General features: G+C 55.5%; 1 protein-coding gene across 4 annotated transcripts; it reads left to right on the top strand.

Moving 5' to 3' along the window:
- The first annotated feature begins 15,983 nt into the window (after positions 1–15,983).
- On the top strand, positions 15,984–22,452 carry LOC147646023 (maestro heat-like repeat-containing protein family member 7). Of its 4 annotated transcripts, none has more exons than XR_015282004.1 (17): positions 15,984–16,355; positions 16,547–16,688; positions 17,002–17,066; positions 17,185–17,550; positions 17,723–17,871; positions 18,129–18,276; positions 18,485–18,675; positions 18,756–18,893; positions 19,178–19,292; positions 19,465–19,602; positions 19,835–20,011; positions 20,145–20,300; positions 20,461–20,562; positions 20,961–21,063; positions 21,344–21,400; positions 21,741–22,081; positions 22,293–22,452. XR_015282004.1 is itself a non-coding variant. In XM_086873997.1 (16 exons), exons 2-16 carry the CDS (start codon positions 16,571–16,573, stop codon positions 21,863–21,865), a joined length of 2,148 nt encoding a protein of 715 aa, XP_086730123.1. In that variant the 5' UTR covers positions 15,984–16,355; positions 16,547–16,570; the 3' UTR covers positions 21,866–22,452. The 4 variants fall into 4 exon arrangements, 2 of the variants coding, with proteins under 2 accessions (XP_086730123.1, XP_086730124.1); XR_015282005.1 differs by having other exon boundaries at positions 16,027–16,355; positions 17,185–17,538; XM_086873997.1 differs by having other exon boundaries at positions 21,741–22,452.
- The last annotated feature ends 1,403 nt before the right edge of the window (positions 22,453–23,855 follow it).

Raw genomic sequence — 23,855 nt, 5'->3', positions numbered from 1 at the left:
CCTCGGGGACACAGGGCTCTGCTCCTCCAGGCTGCCTCTGCCAGCAGCTGCCACTGGGAACCCTAAATTTCCCCCCAAAGGGCATTTTTTTCTCAGCTTTGGAATTCTTCATTCTCCAATAATCACCCCCAAAAAACCCAACCCAGGAACCACCCAGGATACCTGGGCCGAGCTCCCCCTCCCTGGTCACCTGTGGGATAGAGGGGTGTTGATCCCATGGATGGGGGGGCTGTGAATTCAGGGAGTGGATCCCAGTTCGACTGGGATATTCTGGACCTGAGATCATACTGGGATAACAAGCACCTAACTGGGATTACTAGGAGTGTCTGGGACTGGCTATGGACATGCTGAGGGCAGCTGGGATATACTGGGAGTTTCTGTGATCATACTGGGGATGACTGGGAACACACTGGGAACAATGGGAACCATGCTGGGGACAACTGGGAACAACTGGGAGTGACAGGGTCTACACTGGGTGCAACTCCAGCTGGGCATGACTGGGACCATGCAGGGAGCAGCTGGGATCATCTGGGGAGAAACTGGGACTGTACTGGGGCCAACTGGGTGCAACTGGAATCACACTGGGAGGAACAGGAAGCAACTGGAACCATCCTGAGGGTAACTGGCATCCTACTGGGATCACAGTGGGAGCAGTTGGGCCATGCTGGGCAAGACTGGGACCATACTGGCAGCAACTGGGACTGCACTCAGCGTGACTGGGAGTGGCTGGGAGCAACTGGGATCAGGCTGGAAACACCTGAGGAGTGATTGAGAGCAACTGGGATATACTGGGAGAGACTGAAACCACAGTGCAGGTAAATGGGAACAACTGGAACCACACTGGATAATCCTGGGAGCAGCTGTGCCCATGCTGGGGTCATACTGGGATCCTACTGGAACTAGCTGGGATCATACTGGGGGTGACTGAAAAGGTGCTGGCTGGGACTGGAACCATGCTGGAGGTGACTGGGAACAACTGGGCCCATCCTGGGAGTGACAGGGAGTCACTCTGGCCATGACTGGAATCATACTGGGAGGGCCTGGGTGTGACTGGAACCATACTAGAGGTGGCTGGGTGCAACAGCTCATACAGGGGGTGACTGAGATTGTAGTGGGAGTGACTGGGATCATCCTGGAAGTGTTTTTCTGTAGATCTTCTGTCCTTCTGTTTTCTATTTCTTCTCCTTCTAATCCTATGTATCTGGAACATTTTTGGATAGATAACATCTTAAGGGTTAACACTTTTTAGGTTAAATGAGCTAAGTTTGCAAAGTTAATGCTATGGTAAGAGTTTTATGTTCACTTGGATGTTGTATTAAACCCTTTGCCAAAATTTCTTGACTGTCTGTATTTTGCCAGTAGAATTTTGTGTCATTTTGACTTCTTAGCTCAGTTGGTCAGAGCATGGTGCCAGCATCACCGAGTTTGTGGGTTCAATCCTTGTGTGGGCCATTATCTTAAGAGCTGGACTTGATGGTCCTTGTGGGTCCCTTCCTACCAAGAATATTCTTTACATCTGTCCATGCTGAGATGATCTGGTTGTTGTTTCTCCTGTGCACCAAATTCAAGCACAGGAACCTTTGGTTACCACCAGCATAGAAGTGTTCTGGGGTGTTAAAGCCCTGCAGGCTCACAGTGACCTCTTGTTTCCATAAGGTCCCAGAGTGTCCCACTGGTCCCTTGGTTCCATGGGCCCAAGAGTGCCACAACGATCCCCTTGGTTCCACAACTTCCCATGGTGTCACACTGGCCCCTTGGTTCCATAAGGATCTGAGTGTCACACAGGTTTATGGCATTTGTCCTTGCTGCCCCTCACATCCCACTGCCCCACAAAGAGCCCCGAGCCACCCGTGAGGGACAGGCCCTGCTGGGCCAGGCCTGGGCTCAGGGCTTGGCCTTTCTGCTTCCTCCAACCCAGCCAGGGCTGGCTCAGCATTGCAGTTCCCTGCTCAGAGCCTTTGGCTCTCGGCAATCCTGGCCTCCAGGATCTGCTCTCACCAGTCCCTGGGGAGCCTTTGGCAGTCCCAGCCCTCAGCTGGGCTGATTGAAGCTCCAAGGGACTTGGAGTTTTGCTTCTGACTCCTTGAGCAGCTTCTTCAGCCTGAAGGAGGGACATAGGAGGATCAGGGAAAAGGAGAAAGAACCACAAGGTCAAGCACTCCCTGAATTCACAGGCCCCCACCTGTGGGATCATCACCCCCCATCCCAGAAGTGCCCGGGGAGGGGGAGCTCAGCCCAGATACTCTGGGGTGTCCCTGGATTGGGTTTTCTGGGGGGGATGTTTGAAGAATGAAGAACTCCAAAGCTGAGTGAAAATGGGGGAACTTTTTGGATTCCTGGCACTCCCAGGAGCCTGAAGAGGTCAGGGACCGAGTAGACAGGGGATCCCCAGTACAAGCATGAACCCCAGCAGCTGGAACAGGGAGGAACCCCTGAACACCAAAGGAGGGAGACCAGAGATGGGGAAATCCTGGGAGGCATTTTCAGGGCTAAGTCCTGGTGTTTGGGAGGTTTATATGGACCCCATGTCTTGGGTTGCAATGCAAGTTGTAACCAAAAGTATGTATTCTATCACCATCTGTTAAAACCAGGTAGAGCAGTTTTCTTTATCTCTTTCATCACCCATCCCTCATAACTGGGGGATATCTTCTGTTAATGGGCCAGCTGTTAAAACCAGGTGGGGCAGTGTTCTTTATCTGTTCCACCACCCATCCTTCCTCCAGGGGGATATCTTCTGTTAATGGGCCATTGAGTCTCACTGCAGGACTGATGAAATGACATCATCCCATTGTGAGATGCTCCAGCCAGGGGGAGGAGCCAAGCATTCCTGACTGGATATAATCATGGAATAAGAACACCAGAGGCAGTCTTTCTCCACTGGATTCCCAGAGGAGAGACCAGACCCATCTACAGCACCAGAACTTCTGAGGTAAGCTACAATCTTCTATGGGATCATTGCTTCAACAGAACCACATCTGTTTCTCCCGGAGGACTGCAGCCACCATTTAATCAGACTGCTACCAGCACCCTGACCAACGGGGTGTAAGGTTGTATCCTGACTCTGTTAGTGCGTTGCTTTTTTTTCGTTTTGTTGGGGTTTTTTTGTACTGCTGCATTTTCATTTTCCTTTCTTTAGTAAAGAATTTATATTCCTTTTCCCATATTGTTACCTGAGAGCACTTTGGTTTCAAGATTATAATAATTCGGAGGGGATGGGATACTTATATTTTTTATCTATTTCAGTGGTGATTTCTGCCTTCCTTAGCAAACTCTTTTCAAACTAAGTCACGTCCGAGGCCCAGGTGACTTCTAGAGATGGGCTTGGTAAGAGGGACCATCAAACTCAATGTGCTCATTCCTTGTTTTCTCTCAAACCAGGAGTTTCCAATCCCAAACCTTGGCTGGATGGAGAAGGAGGCTGTGAGGAAGAGGAAGATGCCCCAGGACACCCAGGCAGGTGAGGAGGAAGTCAGTGCCCCTTTCCCCCTCTCTCCTGCTCCATCTCCCAGCCCAGCCTGGCCCCCGGCTGCAGGACAACCCCGCTGCCGACGCCGTCCTGCCGGGGACGCACTGGGGGGATCTCCTTCCCCTTCCCTCTGGCACGGAGGCAAATCCCATCCTCTCCTTGTCCTTCCTCCCCCAGACAAGGAGCTGAGGATGGAGACCAGGGAGGACAAATCCCCACAGCAGAACCTCGTGAAAGAAGTTGTTCTGAGCGGCTCCACAGTGGAGGAATCCAACAGGGAGGAAAATCCCCAGAGATCCCACAGGAGGAGGGGCTCCAAACCCATCCCAGGGTGCTCTGAGGAGGAAAGACCCACCCTGTGCTGGGAAGTCGGTCGGAGATCCAGCCAGGGCTCTGAGCTGGTGGTCCATGAGCAGCTTCAGGATGGGAAGAAGCGCTACAAGTGCTTGGAGTGTGGGAAGAGCTTCAGACAGAGCAACAGCCTGATCTGCCACCAGATGATCCACACTGGGGAATGGCCCTCCAAGTGTGGGGAATGTGGGAAGGGCTTCAGCTGGAGGTCCCAACTCATCATCCACCAGCGCATCCACACTGGGGAGAGGCCCTATGAGTGTCTCGAGTGTGGGAAGAGGTTTCACAGCAGCTCCAATCTCCTCCAGCACCAGCGGATTCACACGGATGAGAGGCCCTTCCGCTGCCCTGACTGTAGGGAGGGCTTCAAGTGAAACTGCGACCTCATCACCCACCGGCGCATCCACACTGGGGAGAGGCCCTATGAGTGTCCCCAGTGTGGGAAGAGCTTCTCAGTCAGCTCTAACTTGACCAGACACCAACGGCAGCACCAGTAAGGGAAGCCCTGCCAGTGCCCCAAGTGCAGGAAGAGCTTTGTGCACTGCTCCAGCTTCATCCGCCCATGGAGAATCCACACTGGGAAGAGACCTGGTGATCCATGTTCCCTGTGATCCATGCTGGGAAGACACCTGTACCTTTTCCTGCCCATGGCAATGTCATGATGTGGGATCAAAGAATGTGAGACTGTGATCATGGTCCATTATATTCAATCCCATCTCAGGTCATTGCCAGAGGCAGGAAAAGGACTCCCTCTCTCTCACCAGAGAAGGGTGTCCTTTCTTGGCAGGAGGAAATACGTGGCCAGGAAGAGTCAGTTGGTGGTATTTTAGTTTTCCCTGTGAATGGTTTGTCTTATCCTTTCTGTTACCAAAATTGTTTCTGTTCCTGTTTTTGCCTTATCTCGTTGTTGTTCTCAATAAATTGTTCTTATCCCAGCCTGGGATCTTTGCCTTTTGTGCTTTCCATGGGAGGTGGGAGGGAAGCGAGCAGCAGCGCGGTTTCAGCAGGAGCAGGAAATTGGGGAATGCCATTCCTGAAGCCCAGCCCGTGGAAACCGAGCATCCCAGCTGGTGCCAGGCCTGGTTGCCATGGCAGCAGCCTTGGGAGCGGGTCCCTGGCTGGGGGCTGCGGGAACCTCTTCCCTCTGGTGCCCAGGGACAGGAGTGGAGGGAGCGGCTGGAGCTGAGGCGGGCAGGTTTAGGCTGGATGTGAGGAAAAGGTTTTTCCCGCGAGGCTGCTGGGGCACTGAACAGGCTCCCCAGGGAAGGCTCCCAGCTCCAGGGCTGGCTGAGCTCCAGCAGCGTTTGGCCAGCGCTGCCAGGCCCAGGCTGGGATTGTTGGGGTGTCCTGTGCAGGGCCAGCAGTTGGACTGGAGGATCCCCATGGCTCCCTCCCAACTCAGCCAATTCTGTGGCTCTGGGATCCCATGAGCCTGGGGATGGGACTGCACATGGTTGCCATGGCAATGGGCTCTGGCTCCAGGTCTGAGCTGGTGTCCATGGCAACCACCCCTGGCATGGGGTCTCCATGGAGCTGCTAAGGGACTGACCATAGCAACAGGGGCTGTGGTGGTTGGCATGTAAATAGCATAGCAACAGGGGCTGGTTATGGCTGCCATGGAAACAGACCATAACAATGGGGCAGATGTTGCCATGGGAACAGACCATAGCAACAGGGAGACAGCTCTGGCCAGGAGCAGCTCCTGAGCACAGCCCAGCAGGGCTGGGGCCCTGCCAGGGCAGCTCAGGGACACAGAGAGCAGGCCCAGACAGAGCTGCCAGGGGCTCAGCACTGGCAGGGGCTGTGGGATGTGCCAGAGGGGGCTGTGTCCCAGCAGCACCTCTGTGGCTGTGTCCTGGAGCCGCAGAGCAGCTGTGATGTCAGAAAGGGGCTGTGTGACAGCTCTGAGTGGGCTGTGTGAGGTCACAGATGGGGCTGTGACATCACAGCTTGTTTTGTGATGTCACTGTGCAGCTATGGCATCACAGAGGGGACTGTGTGACATCACAGAGAAGGCTGTGACATCATGGCATGGCTGTATGACATCATAGCGCCATGTGTGACATTGGCGGGCAGCAAAGAGGGGCGCCAATGGCGGGGCCGGAGGCGGCTGTGGGGGCGGGGCCGGAGCTGTGGGCGGGGCCGCAGCGGAGCAGCGCGATGGCTCCAGCGCTGGGGCCGGGGGCGCTCTCGGGGGGCAGCGAGAGGTGAGGGGGACCCCTGGCACCAGGACTCTTTGATCGCCCATTCCGGAGCGCCAAGGGGCCCCTAAACCCCCATTCCTGGGCGCCGCCATCCCACCGAACCCCCATTCCCGGCCGTGGGTCCCACCCTGCACCCCCTTATCCGGCACCAGGAACGCCTGCACCCCTTTCCCGGCCATCCCGCCTCCCGCAGCCCCCAGAGCCCCCTTCTTCTTGACCCATTTACCCCCTGGACCCCTATTCCTGCCTCTCCCAGCAGCCAGCCCCTCCTTTCCTCAGCACTCAGGACACCCGGGACCCCTATTCCCAGCCATCCCGGCTTTCCCTGCCCTGTCCTGGCAATGGGGACAGCGGGGACCCTTGGAGCTCCCTTTCCTGGGTACAGGAACGCCCTGAACTCCAGCCATGCCACATCTAGCCAGCCCTAGCCTCCCCTCTTGTCACTCCTGGCATCCCCAAATGCCCTTCCCGGCTCTCCCCGTTCCCCCTTTCCTTCAGCCGTGACCCCCCCGATCCCAAATCTCCAAATGTCCCCCCAGTTCTCCTCTCCCTGCGTTCCCTGCACGCGGCGCTGTCAGAGCCCGACCCGGGCTTCCCGCAGTCCATGTCCATGGGGTCCCTGGCTGGGATCCCCTTCCAGCGCCGCCGCAGCAAGCGGGGCCGGGCGGAGCCGAGCCGGGATCTTGGGATAGCCAGGGCTGGGATCTTGGGATAGCCAGGGCTGGGATATTGGGATAGCCAGAGCTGGGATATTGGGATAGCCAGGGCCGGGATATTGGGATAGCCAGAGCTGGGATATTGGGATAGCCAGGGCTGGGATATTGGGATAGCCAGGACTGGGATCTTGGGATAGCCAGAGCCGGGATCTTGGGATAGCCAGAGCTGGGATATTGGGATAGTCAGGGCTGGGATCTTGGGATAGCCAGAGCCGGGATCTTGGGATAGCCAGAGCTGGGATATTGGGATAGCCAGGGCTGGGATCTTGGGATAGCCAGAGCCGGGATCTTGGGATAGCCAGAGCCGGGATATTGGGATAGCCAGGGCTGGGATCTTGGGATAGCCAGAGCTGGGATATTGGGATAGCCAGAGCTGGGATATTGGGATAGCCAGGGCCGGGATATTGGGATAGCCAGGGCTGGGATATTGGGATAGCCAGGGCTGGGATACTGGGATAGCCAGGGCCGGCACAAGGAGCGGCACCGGCACGGGGCCAGCGGGGAGCTGCAGATGCTGCAGCAGCGGCACAGCCAGAGCGGGGCTGAGCGGGGGGAGCCGGGGCTGGGGGATCTGTGGGGCTGCGATGGCAACTGTGGCACCGCCATGGGGATCCCTGAGATCCAGGCTGAGGGATTAACAAATTCCCTGGCTCACAGCTGCAGGGAATGTCTCCGGAAATATGTCAGATATGGGCGGGAGGCGCTGGAGTGTAAAGGTGGGGAGGGCAGAATTGCCATGGGAATATGGGAATGGGAATGTGGGATTTGGGAGGGCAAAATGCGGGAATATGGCAATTCCCATGGAAATTCCATGGATGGATCTCAGACATCCCATTCCCGTGAGACCTCCTCGGATGGATTCTACTGCTGTCCCATTCCCATGGGAATTCTGTAGATGGATCTCACTGCCATGCCATTCCCATAGAATTCCATGGGCAGATCTCCCCATCCCGCAGCCATGGGAGCTCCAATCTGGTTCCCCTCCAAACCCATCCTGGGGGTTGCCCTGTTCTTTACCCTCCCCACGTCCCCCAAGACTCCTGGGGGTCCCCCCATAACCCACCCAGCCCCCCCAAACTCTTCCTAGTCCCTTTTCTTTCCACCATAATGGGAATTCCTGGAAGTCCCCCCCGTGTCCTCTCCCCCAGGACTTTGGGTGTCCGACCCGACCTGTCCCTGCACCCCCAGATTTCTTCCACAGCCCCCCTGTGATGGTGGAGGGTGGGGGCCGAGTGCTGGTGCCCCCCTGCCTGCAGCAGATCCAGCGGTGAGGGCAGTTCGGAGGGTCCCTCAGCATTTGGGGTCCCTGGGATTTGGGGTGACCCCCCGGGCCCCCCAGGATCTCCCTGAACACGCTGACGCTGCCCGTGCACAGTGAGAAGGGTCAAACCCGGCACGGGGTCCCCAGCACTGCCACCCGCATTGCCCAGGTACCCCCAAACCTGCCGAGAACCCCCAAAGCCCCCAGGACACCCCAACCTCCCCTGATCCCAAACACAGCCCTGGATGCTCCAAAAACTCCCCAAAACCGCAAAACCCCATACAGACATTGAGAAGGTTCATACCTGGCATGGGATCCCCATCTCCATCTGTCGCCAGAGGTCGGGGATTACCGGAGCCGTGGAAGACAAGCCTCATGCTATCATGGTCAGCAAGTCTCAGTTTATTGAAATCTTATGCACAACTTATAATGCTTTTAATTAGCTTATACATATTGCAAAAACTCAGCTCATTATTGGTCTGCTACCATTGACGCATATTGTTCTTTGTGGTTGGCCTTGCAGTTACCAGTTCTTTATCTTCAGCTTGCAGTTCTGCATATTTTGGCAGTTTCAACATCTTGTTATCTATGTAACTCTCTCTTCAGGGGCATACTGACCCTGAGGCCTCATACTTTAACTAACCTTACAGTATCATGTCCTTTTTCTCTTAGCCGTTCTTCTGTCAGGCTCTCAACATGCATGCAGCTTTATGATTTTCCGAGTACCTCACTCTCTAAAGTTTGCAGCTGAAAGTTTGTTCCCATCCTCCTGAGAAGTTTGTTGTTTTCTCCCATGCACTGCCCGAGGGGATGGAGGTACCTCAGGTCCCTTTCCAGCAGGGCCCGAGCGAGCTTGGGGCACAGCACAGGAACTGCAATGCTGAGCCAGCCCTGGCTGGGTTGGAGGAAGCAGAAAGGCCAAGCCCTGAGCCCAGGCCTGGCCCAGCAGGGCCTGTCCCTCACGGGTGGCTCGGGGCTCTTTGTGGGGCAGTGGGATGTGAGGGGCAGCAAGGACAAATGCCATAAACCTGCGAGCCCTGCCAGCCTCCTCAGGGAGGGCCGAGGGAGGAGCAAAGACCTTCCTGGGGCTGTGCCCTGGGCCAGGAGGGATTGTGCCAGTGGAGCTGACCCTAAATTTCTTTTCCCAGGCAGCTTTAGGACATGGAACATGGAGAAGCCAGAGACAACTCTCAGCCTTCCACAGTCCTCCAGTAGAATCCTGTGTGGGGAGCAGCCTGGGAGCAGGGTTTGTGTGTCAGGGGAGGGGAATTCAGAGCCCTTTTCTCTCCCATGGCCTGAGGATCTGCATTTTCAATGGCCCTGCAGCTGCCAAAGGGGCCTTTTTCACCCAGCTGAGAACAGTTCTGCTGATAGCCTGTCCTAAACCTGATTTTCCTGCAAGTGTGCCTATGAGGCCTCATTTTTTGCAGCCCCAGGTTTTGTGTGCATGCAGGTGTCTCAGCTGAAGGGTGGAACAGCTCTGCCAGGTAGGAGTTCTCTTTCTCGTGGTGGTTTTTTTGTTGGTTTATTTTTTAAATTATCTCCCCCAGTGAGCTGTGTGCAGAGCTGTGTAACTGTGTGTGACACTTGTCTGTGGCACTGTGGGGGTGGCCAAGGGCACCTTCCCCGAGCTGTGTGCAGAGGAATCCACAGCAGCCCAGGCCGGGGGTGCTCAGTGGCCGCTCAGTTCCGCTGACTGGACGCGGCTCTGGCCGCTTCCCTTGGAGCGTCTCCAGGGAGGGAACGCTGGGGCTGCTGGCCCGGCTGTGCTGTCACTGCCAGGGGAACGCTGGGGCTGCTGGCCCGGCTGTGCTGTCACTGCCAGGGGAACGCTGGGGCTGCTGGCCCGGCTGTGCTGTCACTGCCAGGGGAACACTGGGGTTGTCCCACTCCTGCCCCACCCCATCAGCTCTGCCAGCGCCTCCAGGGGACACAAAGGCTGAGCCAAAGGGTGAGAGTTGCACAAGGGGCTGAGCTGGGATCTGGGATTGTCACGATCTTCAAGGTGGGATTCGTGATGTGGTTCTTTTAGTCGGTCTTAGAGTACAAAATATTATCAGCAAACCAAGGACTTAAATAAGAAAACACACTTTATTGAGTGCTCATCAGCACTAATATGCGATAGAGAGAAAAGAGGAGAAAGCAAAGCAGAAGGAACAGAGAGTAAGGGGATTATAGCTACCAACGTCGAAGTCCACTCAGCCGTCCAACGACGCAGAGTCTTCTGTCCGTTGGGGAGATCTCAAAGGAAGGTAAGTTTGGGGTATAATTTTATAGTCTTTTGCAAAGCGAGGGGCGCAGGGCCAAAACCAGATGAGATTGATGATCATTGTGATGAATTCCATTGCGCGGGGAGCAGGTGTAGGGTACAGAGCGATCCATGTCTTGCAAGTCTTTGCTCACCAGCAGGAACAAGGACAAGGTGTTGTGGAAAACCCATTGCACCGGGTACCAGGCACAAGCCTCTGCTCACCAGCAGGAATGAGAGCCATGAGTCGTGGAAAACCCGTTGTGCAGGTTACCAAGCATCTGCTCACCAGCAGGAACGAGAGCAGTGTACCGTGCAACCACCTGCAAACAATCACTTGGCAAACATCCATCTCAGCTAGGCCCAAACCCCCAAACCAAGTCCCTTGTGATATTCAGGGTCTCAGTCTCTGTCCTTGAGACGGTTGTGAGACAGATGAGGGAATCTTCGGACCGTCTCTTACAGGGCTTCAAGCACAACTCCAACCTCCCCATCCACCGGCGCATCCACACTGGGGAGAGGCCCTATGAGTGTCCACAGTGTGGGAAGAGCTTCTCAGACAGGTCTAACTTGGCCAGACACCAACGGATGCACCGGTAAGGGAAGCCCTGCGAGTGCCCCAAGTGCAGGAAGAGCTTCATGTGCTGCCCCAGCTCCATCCCCCATCAGAGGACCCACGTTGGGCAGAGCCCTGATGACCCACGTTCCCAGTGATCTGTGTTGGGAACACACTGGGGTGATGGTCATTTTGATTTGGCCCTGATATTCTTTTAATTCATCTTCATCCCTTTAAAACAGACAAAATTTGGGTAAAAGTCTACAAATTCATCAAGGGCATCTAAAGCCTCACTTTTTCCTAGTGCTTAAGGGAATCTGGGATTCAAGGAGATAATGGGGAGGATTTGGGGACTGCGGGAGTATCTGTTGTAGTATTCTCTATTTTTTGTCACTCAAAGAGATGAGAGGATTCAATCTGTCACCTCAAAACCACACTCTATGCCACTGAAAAGTACTCATTCCCACCCAGAATTCCTGGATTCCACAGCTCCTCAGGGTGTGATGTCTTAAGTTTTAGCTTTCCTATTTTTCATATTCTGCACTGCCTGAGTTTGTAGCTTTGAACTTCCTATTAAGTGTTAGTGAGCTCTCTTCACAGAGTAGGTAGACGAAACAATTCCTTTTCTAGCTTGATACCAAGGACAATCATTATAAGTTCCATGTCCAAAAGTATGAACAAGTGTGGACTGAAGAGAGAGAACAGGAAGGATGGGACTTCATCATCTGAAGCTCTAATTGGACCATGAACTCAAATACGGAGATGGACCTAAACTTCTAAAAATGTGAGACCTTGTGATCAGTTGTCCATTTGTGTGACATTTGTTTTTGGTCCATCTTGGGTGTAGCCCTGGCCAGGCTCTTGTACTGCGCAAGTTGTATCCTTTAAGGCCTTTTAATAAACTTTATACTTAACTCTGTGCAGCCTCTGTTCTAGGTCAGCCTTCTAAAGGCATCAAGTGGAAAGGGGTTGGAAGGGGATTGGGCAAAATGGGATGCAAATCAGGAGGGGTGAGATGGGTATTGGGTGGGATGGAGTTTGGGAGGTGTGAAATGAGGAAAGTAAGGCTTGGGAAGGGGGTCTTGATGTCCAGCAGAGATGGGATGGGTTGGGGTTGGGATTTGGGATGTGGGGTGGGGTCTGCAATGAGACAGCCAAAGTTTGGGGATAATGATCAAAGGGGGAGCCCATTACTGAGTGAGTTTTGGGATATTTCACATTCCTGAAGAGATTTTGGGGTATCTCACATTTCTGAGGCAGTTTTGGGGCACTCCCCAGCTCTTGGGGTGTTCCTGAGAGCAGCTCCATGGAGCCCCATTGCCAGGGATGGTTGCCATGGGCATGAGCTCAGAGCTGTAGCCAGAGTGCGTTGCCTTGGTGCTGGAGAGCAGAGAAATGATGAATGGCCCCAGACACCTCCAGTGTGCATTTGGTGTCAAGATGAAAAACGAGGGTGGAACCACTATGCTTTGAGATGATTTATTGCGCAAGTAGCTCGATAAGATATCAGTCTCAAGGCGTGAGATTTATAGAGGAGCAACAAGTCAGCCATAGCTTGTGAAAGTCAGAGTTTCTTCTGCCCACAGCAATATATAACATTTTGGTCCAATAGGCTAATGGAAAACCTCTCAGACTATTCACTGAGTCCTCATAGAGGTGCAGCAAACATAGTTTATTTCTATCTTTAGCACACTTTTATAGGGTCCAACAGGGTTCACAGGGCTTAACAGGCTACAACTGGTTAACACATATTGTTTACATTCTTTTCCACGTACAGAATGCCATTGTTTTTCTTTATTCTCGCTGTTCCAGGAGAGTTTCAAAGACACTGCTTTTAATATTGTTGCCTGAATTAAAAGCTGGGTTGTGCAGACAGGCTTTTACTAAAATATCATGCTTTCTCTATTAAAATGTTCCCTTACAGTAAATACAGGATATGTTATAATAAACAGAGTCCCAGGACCTTTCTTTTGCTGCCCAGGGTGTGTGGGGCATAGGGGAAGAGAGGGAAAAGGGGGCTTGTGCTCAGCAACCTGTCAGGGCATGCAGTGGTGCAGGGAAATGGCCAGAAACCCTTGGCCTTTGGTGGTTTTGCTGAAGGCACAAGCCCTGTCCCAGCCAGGAAGCGCCATCTGTGTCCTTGTGCCCGTGTGGTGCTGGCTGGGTTGCTGAGGGCTCCCAGGTGCCTCTTGATCCAGCTCCTCTGGAGCTCCTGTGGGGCTGCGGCGCTGCTGCTGGGCCAGGCTGGGGGAGACCCTGAGGGGATGGGGTGCTGGGAGGCCATGCAGGGATGAGGGGCTGTGGAGGCCTTGATGGGACAAGGCAGTGGGAAAGCACAAGGGGGATGTGTGAGGGAGTGGGTGGCAAAAGGTTCCAAGGGGACAGGAGGCCCCTGAGGGGCCGGGGTGGTGGGAAGCCCTGAGGAATGAGGTATCAGAGGCCATAAGCAGCCCCCGGGCAGCCGCCTTTTTCCTGACACCCGGCTGCTCTGGTGCTTCCCCAAAATGTCCCCCAGGCCTGCAGCAGAAGCCCTCGAAGCTGCGACAGCACCTCTCCAGGAAGGTGGGGACAGCCTGAGGTGCCCAGGCTGGGCTGGCTGGGGACATGGAGGGCAGGGGGTGCTGCCAGGCCACAGCCACTGGGTGCCTGCGATAAGGGGCAGTGGGCAGAGGCAGGGCTGGCGGCCAGCCCAGGCCCTCACGGCTGCCCAGGCCATGGTGCTGTGACCGAGGCCCCCCCTGACACAGAGCTCGGGGCCCACAGAGCTGCTGCCACCATGGGGAGGGTGGCGATGTCTCCTCCGGCAGGGCTGCCCAGTGGCTGCTGCCCAAGCGGCTCTGGAGCCCACAGGAACAGCAGCAGAGTGTGCCCAGGAACAGCAGCAGAGTGTGCACAGGAACAGCAGCAGAGTGTGCACAGGAACAGCAGCAGCCCCAACGTCGGCACCTGCGCACTGAGGCGGCCGCAGCAGCCGGGTGCCAAACAGGGGGAGGCTGTGGGCACAGCTGCCTTTGGTTTGGCAAAAGGCCTCAGCAGAATTGGCCACAATGGCTTTCTCTTCACTTGCAGCCTCACAGCAACACTGGGCAGCTTCAGCTGCAGCTTGTGCCCCTGACTGACTTGGATGGCCGTGCCTGAGGGTGGGCTCACCTTACACACTCAGGTGTCCCAAGGCAGCGGCATTGGCACCATTGTGAGAGAGAGAGACTCTGATGGGACTCAAGCCCTGCGCTGCAGCTGCCCTCCCTCTCTTCTGTCCAGGCACCTTAAAGACACATGAAATAAAATCCTGGACTTGCTTGGAACAAAGGAAGAAGCAGCAGGCACTGAAAAAAAGCAGGGATTTACACGGCTCAGTTTTGGTCTCCGCTTGGGGAACCAAAGAATCCCGGAGCACTTTGTGTTGCAAAGTATCATAAACATCATCCAGTTCCAACCACCCTGCCATGGGCACAGGTGGTGTGCAGACACAACTGTCACCAGAATTGGAAGAACACTTCTCCATGTTGACCTTTTCTTCTCCTGGATTTCAAGCAAAGATGAAAAAATCATCTGGTGAATCACAAATGAATACTGTAGCTCACAGAACTAGGAGTAGGAGTCTCCAGTGGCCCACGGTGTGTCCATTCAACCATTGTTAGATCGTCCAGTTGGACTCAGCCCGGTGCAGCCCAGGCACAGGCACCAGGCTGGTCCATTTCAGCATCCCAAAGTCTTTGTGGCTCCCTGTGCACCCATTGCTCCTGAATCTATTATTGAATTCCCAGTTACTGCTGTGCAGGACATGAGAACACAGGAATAGCTTGTTTGGCTCATTCTTGCATTTGCTGCTCCTGCCTAAAGTAATCATCAGGACTATATGCTGATGGAATGGGATCGCCAAACAGCAGGGACTTTGTCTGTAATGTCTAAAACTAAAACCTTGTCTGACTGTTCAGACACTCTAAAATCCAGGGTGAAAATGACAGCTTTGGTGTGTAAGAATCCTAGAAATTTTGACATGTGATTTTTCTAGTCAAGGATTTTAATGCCAATGAGGAAACTACAAAAATATTAAAACTTACTTTCATTGGAAACCCCTTTGAAATGGCATCAGGACACCTACAGGGGACAGAGTACGACAGTGGGGACAGTACTTGGCAGTTCATGGCTTCAGATGTGGGAGATAAATATTTTGCCTGGGTTCAACCTGAAGATCAAGTTTTCCCAGAGTTTTGATTGACTGGTCATTGCAGGTAAATTTAATAAATGCAAAAGGATGTAAAAGCACAATTTCTGGGGAATGTGCACTAGGGAGAAAATTGGGAGAAAACCTCGAAAACAGTCAGCAGGCTCTGGAAAAATTTTAAGAGGTTAAAATTAAAAATAGATGTAGCTCTGTGACTATTCAGGCAGGACTCTGTGTCTGGAGGAAATGTTTTCCTTGCATCAGCTGCAACACAGACAGACATGCAACAACAGGGGCCTTGAACATCAGAGACTGGGCTAATGTTTCTCCCAGAAGAACAGACAGAAAATCACACTGAAACATGACAGTACCTCTGTACAATCTAACCATCCCAGGAAACTCAGCAGTTGATGGTGTTTTTGTGCTACTGCAAACCCCTCCCATGAAAAATATCATTCCAGGAAGGAGCAACATCATCTGACAGATAGCAAGAGTGGCCAGCAGTAGCTCCAGGAGCTCCTGCCAACAGCCCCTGCAGGAAGGAGCCCAGCCCCCAATGCACGTGGGCTTTGGCTGCCCTCTGGCACAGAAACCCCCCAGGGGCACAGGTCTCTGGGGCAGGAGAAGGGTACCAGCACTGCCAGGGCTCGGCTGGGGTGGCAGGTCTGCCTTGGTGGGGACTCTGCCACACCTGCAGATTTTAGTGCTGCCAGGCCCCTGTGCAGATTCTGTGCAAGGCCCCGTGCCCTTCCTGCTGCGGCTGCATCGGCAGCCCTGGGGGCTCCTTCTGCTGCCCTGAGCCTGCAGAGCAGGGCAGCGTTTGCTGATGGTTTGAGGCGTTCCTAAAGATCCTGTTGGGCTGTCTAAGACACTTTGGGCAACGATTCCTTCCAACCTGGGCCACTTTGGGGGGGATGGGGGTAGAACCAGGGCAGGTGGCAGTGTGTGCAAGGGCCCTTTGTGACACATGGTCACCATGGGATGGAAATGGACAGGGTGTCAGAGGGCCCTTTGTGACATGTGGTGACATAGGAGCTGGCGGTGACAGGGCCATGCCACAGTGCCCAGTGCACGCGACGGGACAGGACGCGGCAGAGCGGTGCTGTGAGGAGCCCCCGCACAGCGCACTCGTTTGTGTCTGACCCGGAGCTTTTCCAAGTCTTTACTTGTACAGGTGACCTCGTGGCAAGACTGCGGGCCTTGGTGGCCCGTGGCTTTCCCGAGGCTTTTCTTTTGCAGGTGCCTGTGGGGCAAGACTGCGGGACTTGGTGACCCGTGGCCTTCCCAAGACTTTTCTTTTGCAGGTGCCTTCAAGGCCAGACTCCGGTACTTGGACCTGGAGCTTTTCTGAGGCATCTCACATCCTTCTGGCCTCTGTCCTCAAGGTGAGACTGTGGGACCTGGTGACCACAGTCATTTACGAGGAGTCTCCAGCCATTGTGGCAGGAGCCCTCAAGACCAGACTGCAGGACTTGCTGTCCTGTAGCCTTCCTGGGGCTTCTCTCTCGCAGGTGCCTTCAAGGCACAACTGCAGGACTTGTTGACTCAGAGATTTCCCACGGCATCTCTCTTTAAGGTGCCTTCAAGGCAAGATTGTGTAATGGCGGGCATATTCCTCAGCGTCTTCAAAGTGTTCAGGGGGAAAAGAAAGACAGACCCTGGACCTGCCCCAGCACAACAGCTGGAAGAGCCAAAGAAGTTCCAGCCACTGCAGGATGGTGAGTGGCAGAACTGGGCCACAGGGCTGATGGCTGCAGTCAGCTGGGCCCTGCCCCATCCCATCCCATCCCATCCCATCCCATCCCATCCCGTCCCGTCCCGTCCCGTCCCGTCCCGTCCCGTCCCGTCCCGTCCTGTCCCATGTGGACATGCCGAAGGACAAGACAGAATAGGGGCTGGGGCTGACCCCTGGCAGTGGCTGTGCTCCATCCCCTGAGCCACCCCAGGGCTGTCCCTGCCTGGGGAGTGCAGGGCTGGGCTGTGTTCTCCGGCCTCTCCCGCAGCCCCTCAGCTCTGGCTGCTCTTTGCCAGATGCAGCCATGGAAAAGACACAAGAGCAGGAGCCTGCCCGTGGCCGCTTCCGAAGAGCAGCGCAGGTACCTGCAGCCATCCCCACCTGGGCTGGGCCTGCTGGCACTGCTCAGCCCAGCAGTGGAGCTTGGAGCACTCCATGGAACATGCCTCTCTCCCCTGTCCTTTGTTCTCCTTGCACAGAGGTTCCGCAAATTCCTGCGCATTCGGCGTAGAAGGAACACCACAGCAGCAACTGAGGGCGCAGCTGAGCCTGACTGCAGGCTGACCGAGCTCCAGGCAGAGCCTGATGTCAGCCCGGATTCAGTTGAGCACTCACAAGAGTCTGACGCTGCAGTGGAGTTTGACAGGGCAAAGGCTGACATGGCAGGGACTGAGGGCATTCAAAATGATGACACCGGAGAGACTGAGGGCATCGCAAAGGCCAACAGGACACCCACTCCCACTATAAGCCAAGAGCTCATATGGGATTATTTCAAGGACCCTCGTGTTTCTTCTGACGTTGTTGAGAAGAGAGCTGCTTCTTCTGAGCAGCAGGTACCCAGTCAGGTACTGGAACTGGAGGTCTCCCACGATCCTGTGCCCCCTCACGCCATATCCACAGGGCCTCCTCACCCTTTGAGGCCAGAAGAGCATGACAGGAAGGGAAGCACTTCTTGGGGGAAGCTGGGGAAGTTGCTGCCTTGGACAGCACTCCATGTCTTCCCCATGCCTCCTCCAGGTGCCAGCTACTGTGAGGAACATTCACCAGAGTCTGGTGTCCCATGTCACTGTGGATGTCAGGCAGCAAATTGACATTATAAGGCTGGCTGAAGAACACCCTGCTGATGTGGCGCTGACCCTCCTGCGCTGTGCCCCATCGTGTGACAGGTATGGGGCCCACGTGCCTTGAGAGCTCAGGGCTCACCGGCCTTTAGGGCCCATGGCCCTGCACAGCCTGTCCAATGGGCTCTGCCCAACAGGCAGAGAGGTCCAGGAGCCTCGGGCCCCTCTGTTTCCTGATGCTGCTGCCAGTGCTCCCTCCCTGCCCCTCAGGGCACCAGGGCTCTGTCACCTGGGTCCCCACAGCTACAAAGGGCATGGCTCTGTGACTGAGACACCCCTGACACAGAGCTCTGATCCCACAGAGCTGCTGCCATGATGTGGCAAACCATAGGCTCGTCGGGACCAACAGTAGAGAAAGTGCTGCCAACACTGCTCTGTGTGATGGAGAACTGGCCCCTTTGCAGCACCTGCACCTCTGATGGAGACAACAAGGACGTTTTTCCCTTGAGTGTGAGTTTATGGAGATGGCCTTTGATCACCTGGAGCTTGCTTCCCCAGGAGCTCTCTGTCTTCTCCCTGCCTAAGGCGCTGGGCTGAAACCTGGGCTAGGGGCAGGCTCAGGGGGCACCAGGCCCGCTGCTCCCCCTGTGTCTCCCCTCAGGCCCTGTCCCATGGACACCTCGGCACTGAGCACTGCCTTGGTGTGCTTCTTTTGCAGGCAACTCTGGTGCTCTGGCTGATTGTCCAGATGCCACAGTGCTGCGAGGCGATGATGCTTTATTCTGCCCGCCTGTTTGTGGCTCTGCTGTTCCATGTTGTCATCACCACCCAGCAGATGCCACCAGTGGAAGTTGACAGCTTCTGGAAAACATGCCGGGAGCAACACCGCCTTCCCAGCAACCCCAACAGGTGCCAGTCCTCCTGTCCTTCCCATGCCCTTGTGGCTGACCAGTGTACCCAGTGTGACCTGGGCTTTGCTCTGCACACAGGTTTGCAGTGCAGGCCATGAAATCTCTGCTCTGCCGACTGCGGTGTGACAACGTGGTCATGGAAATGGGACGCAAGCGTGGCTGGGACACGCTGCTCTGTGCTGACACCCAGCACTATGCCGTGGGTCTGCTGGCCAGGTGAGCCTCACTTCTCCCAACTGCCTCTGAAATCTGTGCCCTGTGCCTGGGGTGTGTCACACAGTCCCTGTGGTCCTGGCCAGAGGGCCTCGTCACTGAGGGATGGCTAAGCAGACTGCAAAAGGCTGAGAGGAGGGTGCCCAAAAGGAGCCACTTCCCAAAGCACCCATGGTCCCTCCAGGGATTCTGGGGAAAGGCCAGATCTCTGTGATTCTTTCCTGGGAGAGGTTTGTCCCCCCACCCCCCCCACCATCAGGGTCTTGGTGCTGTTTTCCCCCCGACAGGGAGATGCTCCGTGGCTTGATCCCCTTCTGTTCCCATATTGCACTCGACCTGCTCAAGTCACTCAGAAGGGAGGAGCCATGCTGTGATCTGTCCTTCCTGGCATTCCTTGTGGAGGTGAGCCCGATGGCCAGCACTACCTCGCTGAGCTGCCTGCCAGCCCTGTCCCCTTGCATAGCCACAGCTGCCTGGGACGGTGCCCGCGCCCTGTGCTGCTGCCTGGGCCCAGCCCTGCCCAGTTCCAGGCTCCTGCCAGCCGGCTCCCCTGTCACTGCCCTGTGCCTTTCAGGTCCTCGAGTGCTTGGACTTGACTAAACACGGTGACAGTGTCCTTGAGATCACATCAAGGCACCTGCAGAGCGAGTGCAGGCAGAGGCGTCGCCTGGCGCTCAGAGGCCTCGTGGTGCTCAGCAGGGAACCCTCGATGGTGAGGACAGGGCAGCAGCTGAAGCTGTGCTGGGGAAAGCAGCCCCTTGGGCTGGCTGGGCTTCAGGAGCTGAGGCAGCTGCTCCCAGCTCTCCTGCCTCACCTGCCTGAGTGCTTTGGGACAGCCCTTTGGCCTCTGGGCCTGGCAGCAGCAGGGTGGGGTTGCAGTGCCAGGGTGGTGTTTGCTCTGCAGCCGTTCAGGGCTTCCCAGCTCAGCCTTGTGTTCCACACAGGCCATAAGAATGTGCAGCCTGTCTCGAAGCCTTCAGGAGCTGCTGGGTGATGCAGATGGAGATGTAGTTGGCATGGCCCTCCGTGTGTTCATCAGTATTCTCAAGAATAAAGACATCATGATACGCAGCACCACTGCCCCAAAGCTGGCTCAGGCACTCCTGCTGCTCTTTGACCATGTAAGGCTCTGTGCCCCCAGACACGGGCATTGGCTGCTGCCCAGAAACTTTGTATCTTACAGATTTCTGGGCCTTTGCCCAGGTGAGCCTGGGGGAATTGGTATTAAGGTCTTTTTCTCTTCTTTTCCTCCAGGACCACAGCCATGTGCAGTTGCTCTCCCTTGATCTCTTCTTCAAGGCGATGGACTTGGTAGTGGATGAGGGAAAGAAGCCCCTGGAGAAGATTTTGAACCAGAGCCTGCTTCCACTCTTCATCCACTGCCATGATGAGAACCAGCATGTGGCGAAGGTCAGGTTTTGTGTGATGCTGGTGCATCCCTGGGAGGGGCCTTGGCTTCCACCTGTCCTGGAACCTCCCAGGCTGCGGCTTCCTCAGGGCCCTGTCACCCAGACAAGAGTCCTGTGCCCTGGGGCTGCAGTGCCATCTCTGCATCTCTGCTGCTCTCCAGGCCTCTCGGGAAACGCTGCTTCGTGTTGCCGTGTTCCTCAAGAGGAGGAATCTGAAGCAGCTGATTAGGAAGGAGCAGCTATCAAAGTTTGCTGAGTGTCTGGTAAGGGCAGCCTGGATTAGCTCAAATTTGAGAAGCCCCCTGGTCCCGGTGCTCAGTGTGTGGGGCTGGCAGCTGTGGCCCCTGCCCGGTGCTGCACCCAGGGGCACCAGCCTGCGCCCCACACGCTGCTCCCTTCCCTGGGCCGCACGGCTTCTTCTCCAGGCTCCTGTGGCCCCGAGCCGGGTGCCAATGGAGCCCCACACTGGGGCTGCGGGCAGGGGCGGCACCGCGGCTCCCCGGGCAGCAGCCGGCCCTCTGCCCGCTCCAGAGCCCGGCGCCAGCGGCTGCTGGCCGGGCCTCAGGGCTGGGCGGGCACAGGAGGCCGGGGCTGGCCGCAGGCAGTGCCCGGCCGAGGGGCAGAGCCCGCACCAACCCTTCCCTCCTGCCGCTCTCTGCAGCTGGCACAGGACAGGAACCGAGCGGCCGAGCAGCTGCGCCGGGCCCTGCCGTACCTGGACTGCCCACAGGAGCCCCTGCAAGAGGCGGCCATCAGGTTCATCGGTGAGCCACGAGCCCGGGCTCCCTCCCCGCCCCGCCGCAGCTCGGCCCCGGCCCCGGCTGCTGCCCCGGCAGCGGCACCCGGGCCCGGCGCCCTGGAGCCCCGGCTGCCCTCGGGGCTGCTGCTGCCGGCCTCTGGCAGCCGTGCCCTTGGGCTGAGTCAGGATGCGGCAAGGGCCCGGGCTGAGCCCTGCCGGGGCGGGAGGCCGTGTGGCCACAGGGCTGGCAGCGCCGCTGGCAGGGAGCTGTGCCGCTGGGGCCCTGACAGGCTCTGTGTTCCCAGGGATGGCCGGGCAGCACCTGAGGGGGCAGAAGAAAGAGCTGCAGGCCCTCATCGAGGGTGAGTGAGGGCAGCGGGCAGTGAGGGGCTGGCACTGGGGGATCTGAAATGCCCGTGCAGGGAGCTGTAATCCGTGCATGGCTTCAGAGGGCTTCTCTCTCTCTGTGGACACCTTGGTGATGTGGGAATATCACAGAGAGATTTCAGGGATGCAGGGCGAGAGATTTGGGTGGTGATGTAGTTGGGAGAGATTCGTATCCAATACCTTGCAGGTGGTCCTGTTGGCCCCTTAACTCCTGTGGCCACAGTAAGAGCAGGCTGGGATGGCCCTGGCAGGACTTTCTCCTAGGATTCCCACAGATCCGGGCTCTGATCGTGGCTTTGTACCCCTCTCTTCCAGCACTTCAAGTCCTGAGGAGAGATGACAACCCTTCTCAGACAAACACAGATCTTCAAGAGATATTCTCTAAAAGAGCTGCAGAGCTACGCTTGTCTGCTGGCTTAGGAGAACCAGTCTTCATTTAAGATGCTGTGGAAGATGAGACTACGCTGAGACCAGAAGAGACCAGCTGGAGCTCCAGGCACAGCTGATGACTTGCACAGCTGAGCCTGTGGGAAGCTCGCATGGCTTCAGCCCTCTCCCCCTGCCTGTAGATAGCTCTGTCCCTGCAGCCCTCAGACACTGCCCATCCCTTCTTTTTCCCTCCACTTTCCCTCCCTTTTGGTAGCTCCCTCCTTCCAGCCCTCAGACACTGCCCATCCCTTCTTTTTCCCTCCACTCTCCCTCCCTTTTGGTAGCTCCCTCCTTCCAGCCCCCAGACACTGCCCGTCCCTTCTTTTTCCCTCCACTCTCCATCCCTTTTGACAGTTCCCTCCCTGCAGCCCTCAGACACTGCCCATCCCTTCTTTTTCCCTCCACTTTCCCTCCCTTTTGATAGCTCCCTCCTTCCAGCCCTCAGACACTGCCCGTCCCTTCTTTTTCCCTCCACTCTCCCTCCCTTTTGGTAGCTCCCTCCTTCCAGCCCCCAGACACTCCCCATCCCCTTTTTTGCCCCTCAGCTCATCCCTTTGCTTTGCATTCCATCAATAAACAGTTTGGCTTTTTCACTTGACCTGCATCTGTGTGGAGCTGAAGGGTCACAAATCCAGAGCGCTGTGACACACAGGCCCCTCCTGCCGTTCTCTCCTGCGCCGTGTTTTGTGCAGAGACGCAGAGGAAGGAGCGCAGATCAGGCTGGAAAGGTCCCTGTGCTGAAGGCCCGGCTCCACAGCATTGTGGAGTTCAAGGTGTTACTGAAGGCCAGTAGTGGGACAAGGAGCCTGTGTGTGTCAGGGACCAAAGTTGTGTCTAAGGCTCTGCCGTGTTCCGTCCTCTGTTGTGCACATTGAAAGGTTAATGAATAAAGCCAGGTTCAAAAACCCTCCTGGAAAGGCAAAATCCCAATTTTAGCAGCTTTTTCCACTTCTGCATTGCAGGTATTGATGGATCTACTGGAGAGGGAATGTTCATCCCAAATTTCTGCCCGTTTTTCTAGGAACACTCCAATGACAGTACAATGCCACGTGTACTGATTCAGTCTTCCGAGGTTTTTTGGGTTATTCTCTTTTGGGATTTAGGGGTCCGGAAGGTGGGGAGAGAGGCAGGACACAATCCAGATCCAAAAAAATCCCATACAGCACTGGAAATGAGGGAAACATAGTGGAAACAAGCAGAAAGGAACTGGGGGAAAAAGGATTTTTAAGAAGGAAAAATAGGGAAAAGCAGGGACAAAATTCCAGACAAATCCACTGGTAAAGAATAATTTGGAGGTGGAATAGGAGAAATTCCAGCCCAGCAGGCTACCAGGGCCTGGGAGGGCCCAAATTTTTTATTTTATTTGGGAACTTTTTAGGGCTTTTTAAAAATATTATTGGATTTTTTTCCAGGAAGATCCCCTTTTCCTTTCTGATGGGACTGGAAGTCAACTCCTGCTCCTGCAGTGCTGTTTTTGCCCATCCTCATTCCTGAATATTCTTAGAAACATCTGTAAAATGGTGAAAATGATGATGGACTGTGGCCTTTTTTCATTCTCAATACTTGTGATGCTATTGGAGTGAAAAGGGAAAAAAACAATAAAAAATGGGAAAAAATATTTATAAATCAGAATTTTACCATCTACCAGTGCCTGGCTTTTTGTTACAAAGCTTATTAAAAAGAAAAAAAAAGGTGGTTGCAGTGGGTGACTCCCTTCTGAGGGGAACAGAGGGCCCCTCATGCTGACTGGAGCCATCCCACAGGGAGGTCTGCTGCCTCCCTGGGACTCGGCTACGGGGCATCACTGAGAGACTTCCTGGGCTGATCCAGCCCTCTGGTTATTATCCACTGCTGCTACTCCAGGCTGGCAGAGATGAGATTGAAAAGAGGAGTGCCAGGGCAATTCAAAGGGACTTCAGGGCACTGGCTGAGTGGTTGATGGGGCAGGAGCACAGGTAGACTTTTCCTCAGTCCCTTTGGTGGCAGAAAAGAAGTGAAAGG

This window comes from Cyanistes caeruleus, unplaced genomic scaffold (genome assembly GCF_971803275.1).
Source record: "Cyanistes caeruleus unplaced genomic scaffold, bCyaCae1.hap1.1 HAP1_SCAFFOLD_131, whole genome shotgun sequence".
NCBI classification, from domain to species: Eukaryota; Metazoa; Chordata; class Aves; order Passeriformes; family Paridae; genus Cyanistes; species Cyanistes caeruleus.
Note: the sequence above shows the minus strand (reverse complement) of the source record. Positions and strands in the feature narration are given on the sequence as shown.

Excerpts from the sequence above, each read along its gene's own strand:
- LOC147646023 (XM_086873997.1), top strand. The coding sequence starts at position 16,571 with ATGGCGGGCATATTCCTCAGCGTCTTCAAAGTGTTCAGGGGGAAAAGA. Across the intron at positions 17,067-17,184 it reads GCTTCCGAAGAGCAGCGCAG|AGGTTCCGCAAATTCCTGCG; the intron begins GTACCTGCAGCC and ends CTCCTTGCACAG. Across the intron at positions 21,401-21,740 it reads GCTGCAGGCCCTCATCGAGG|CACTTCAAGTCCTGAGGAGA; the intron begins GTGAGTGAGGGC and ends CCTCTCTTCCAG.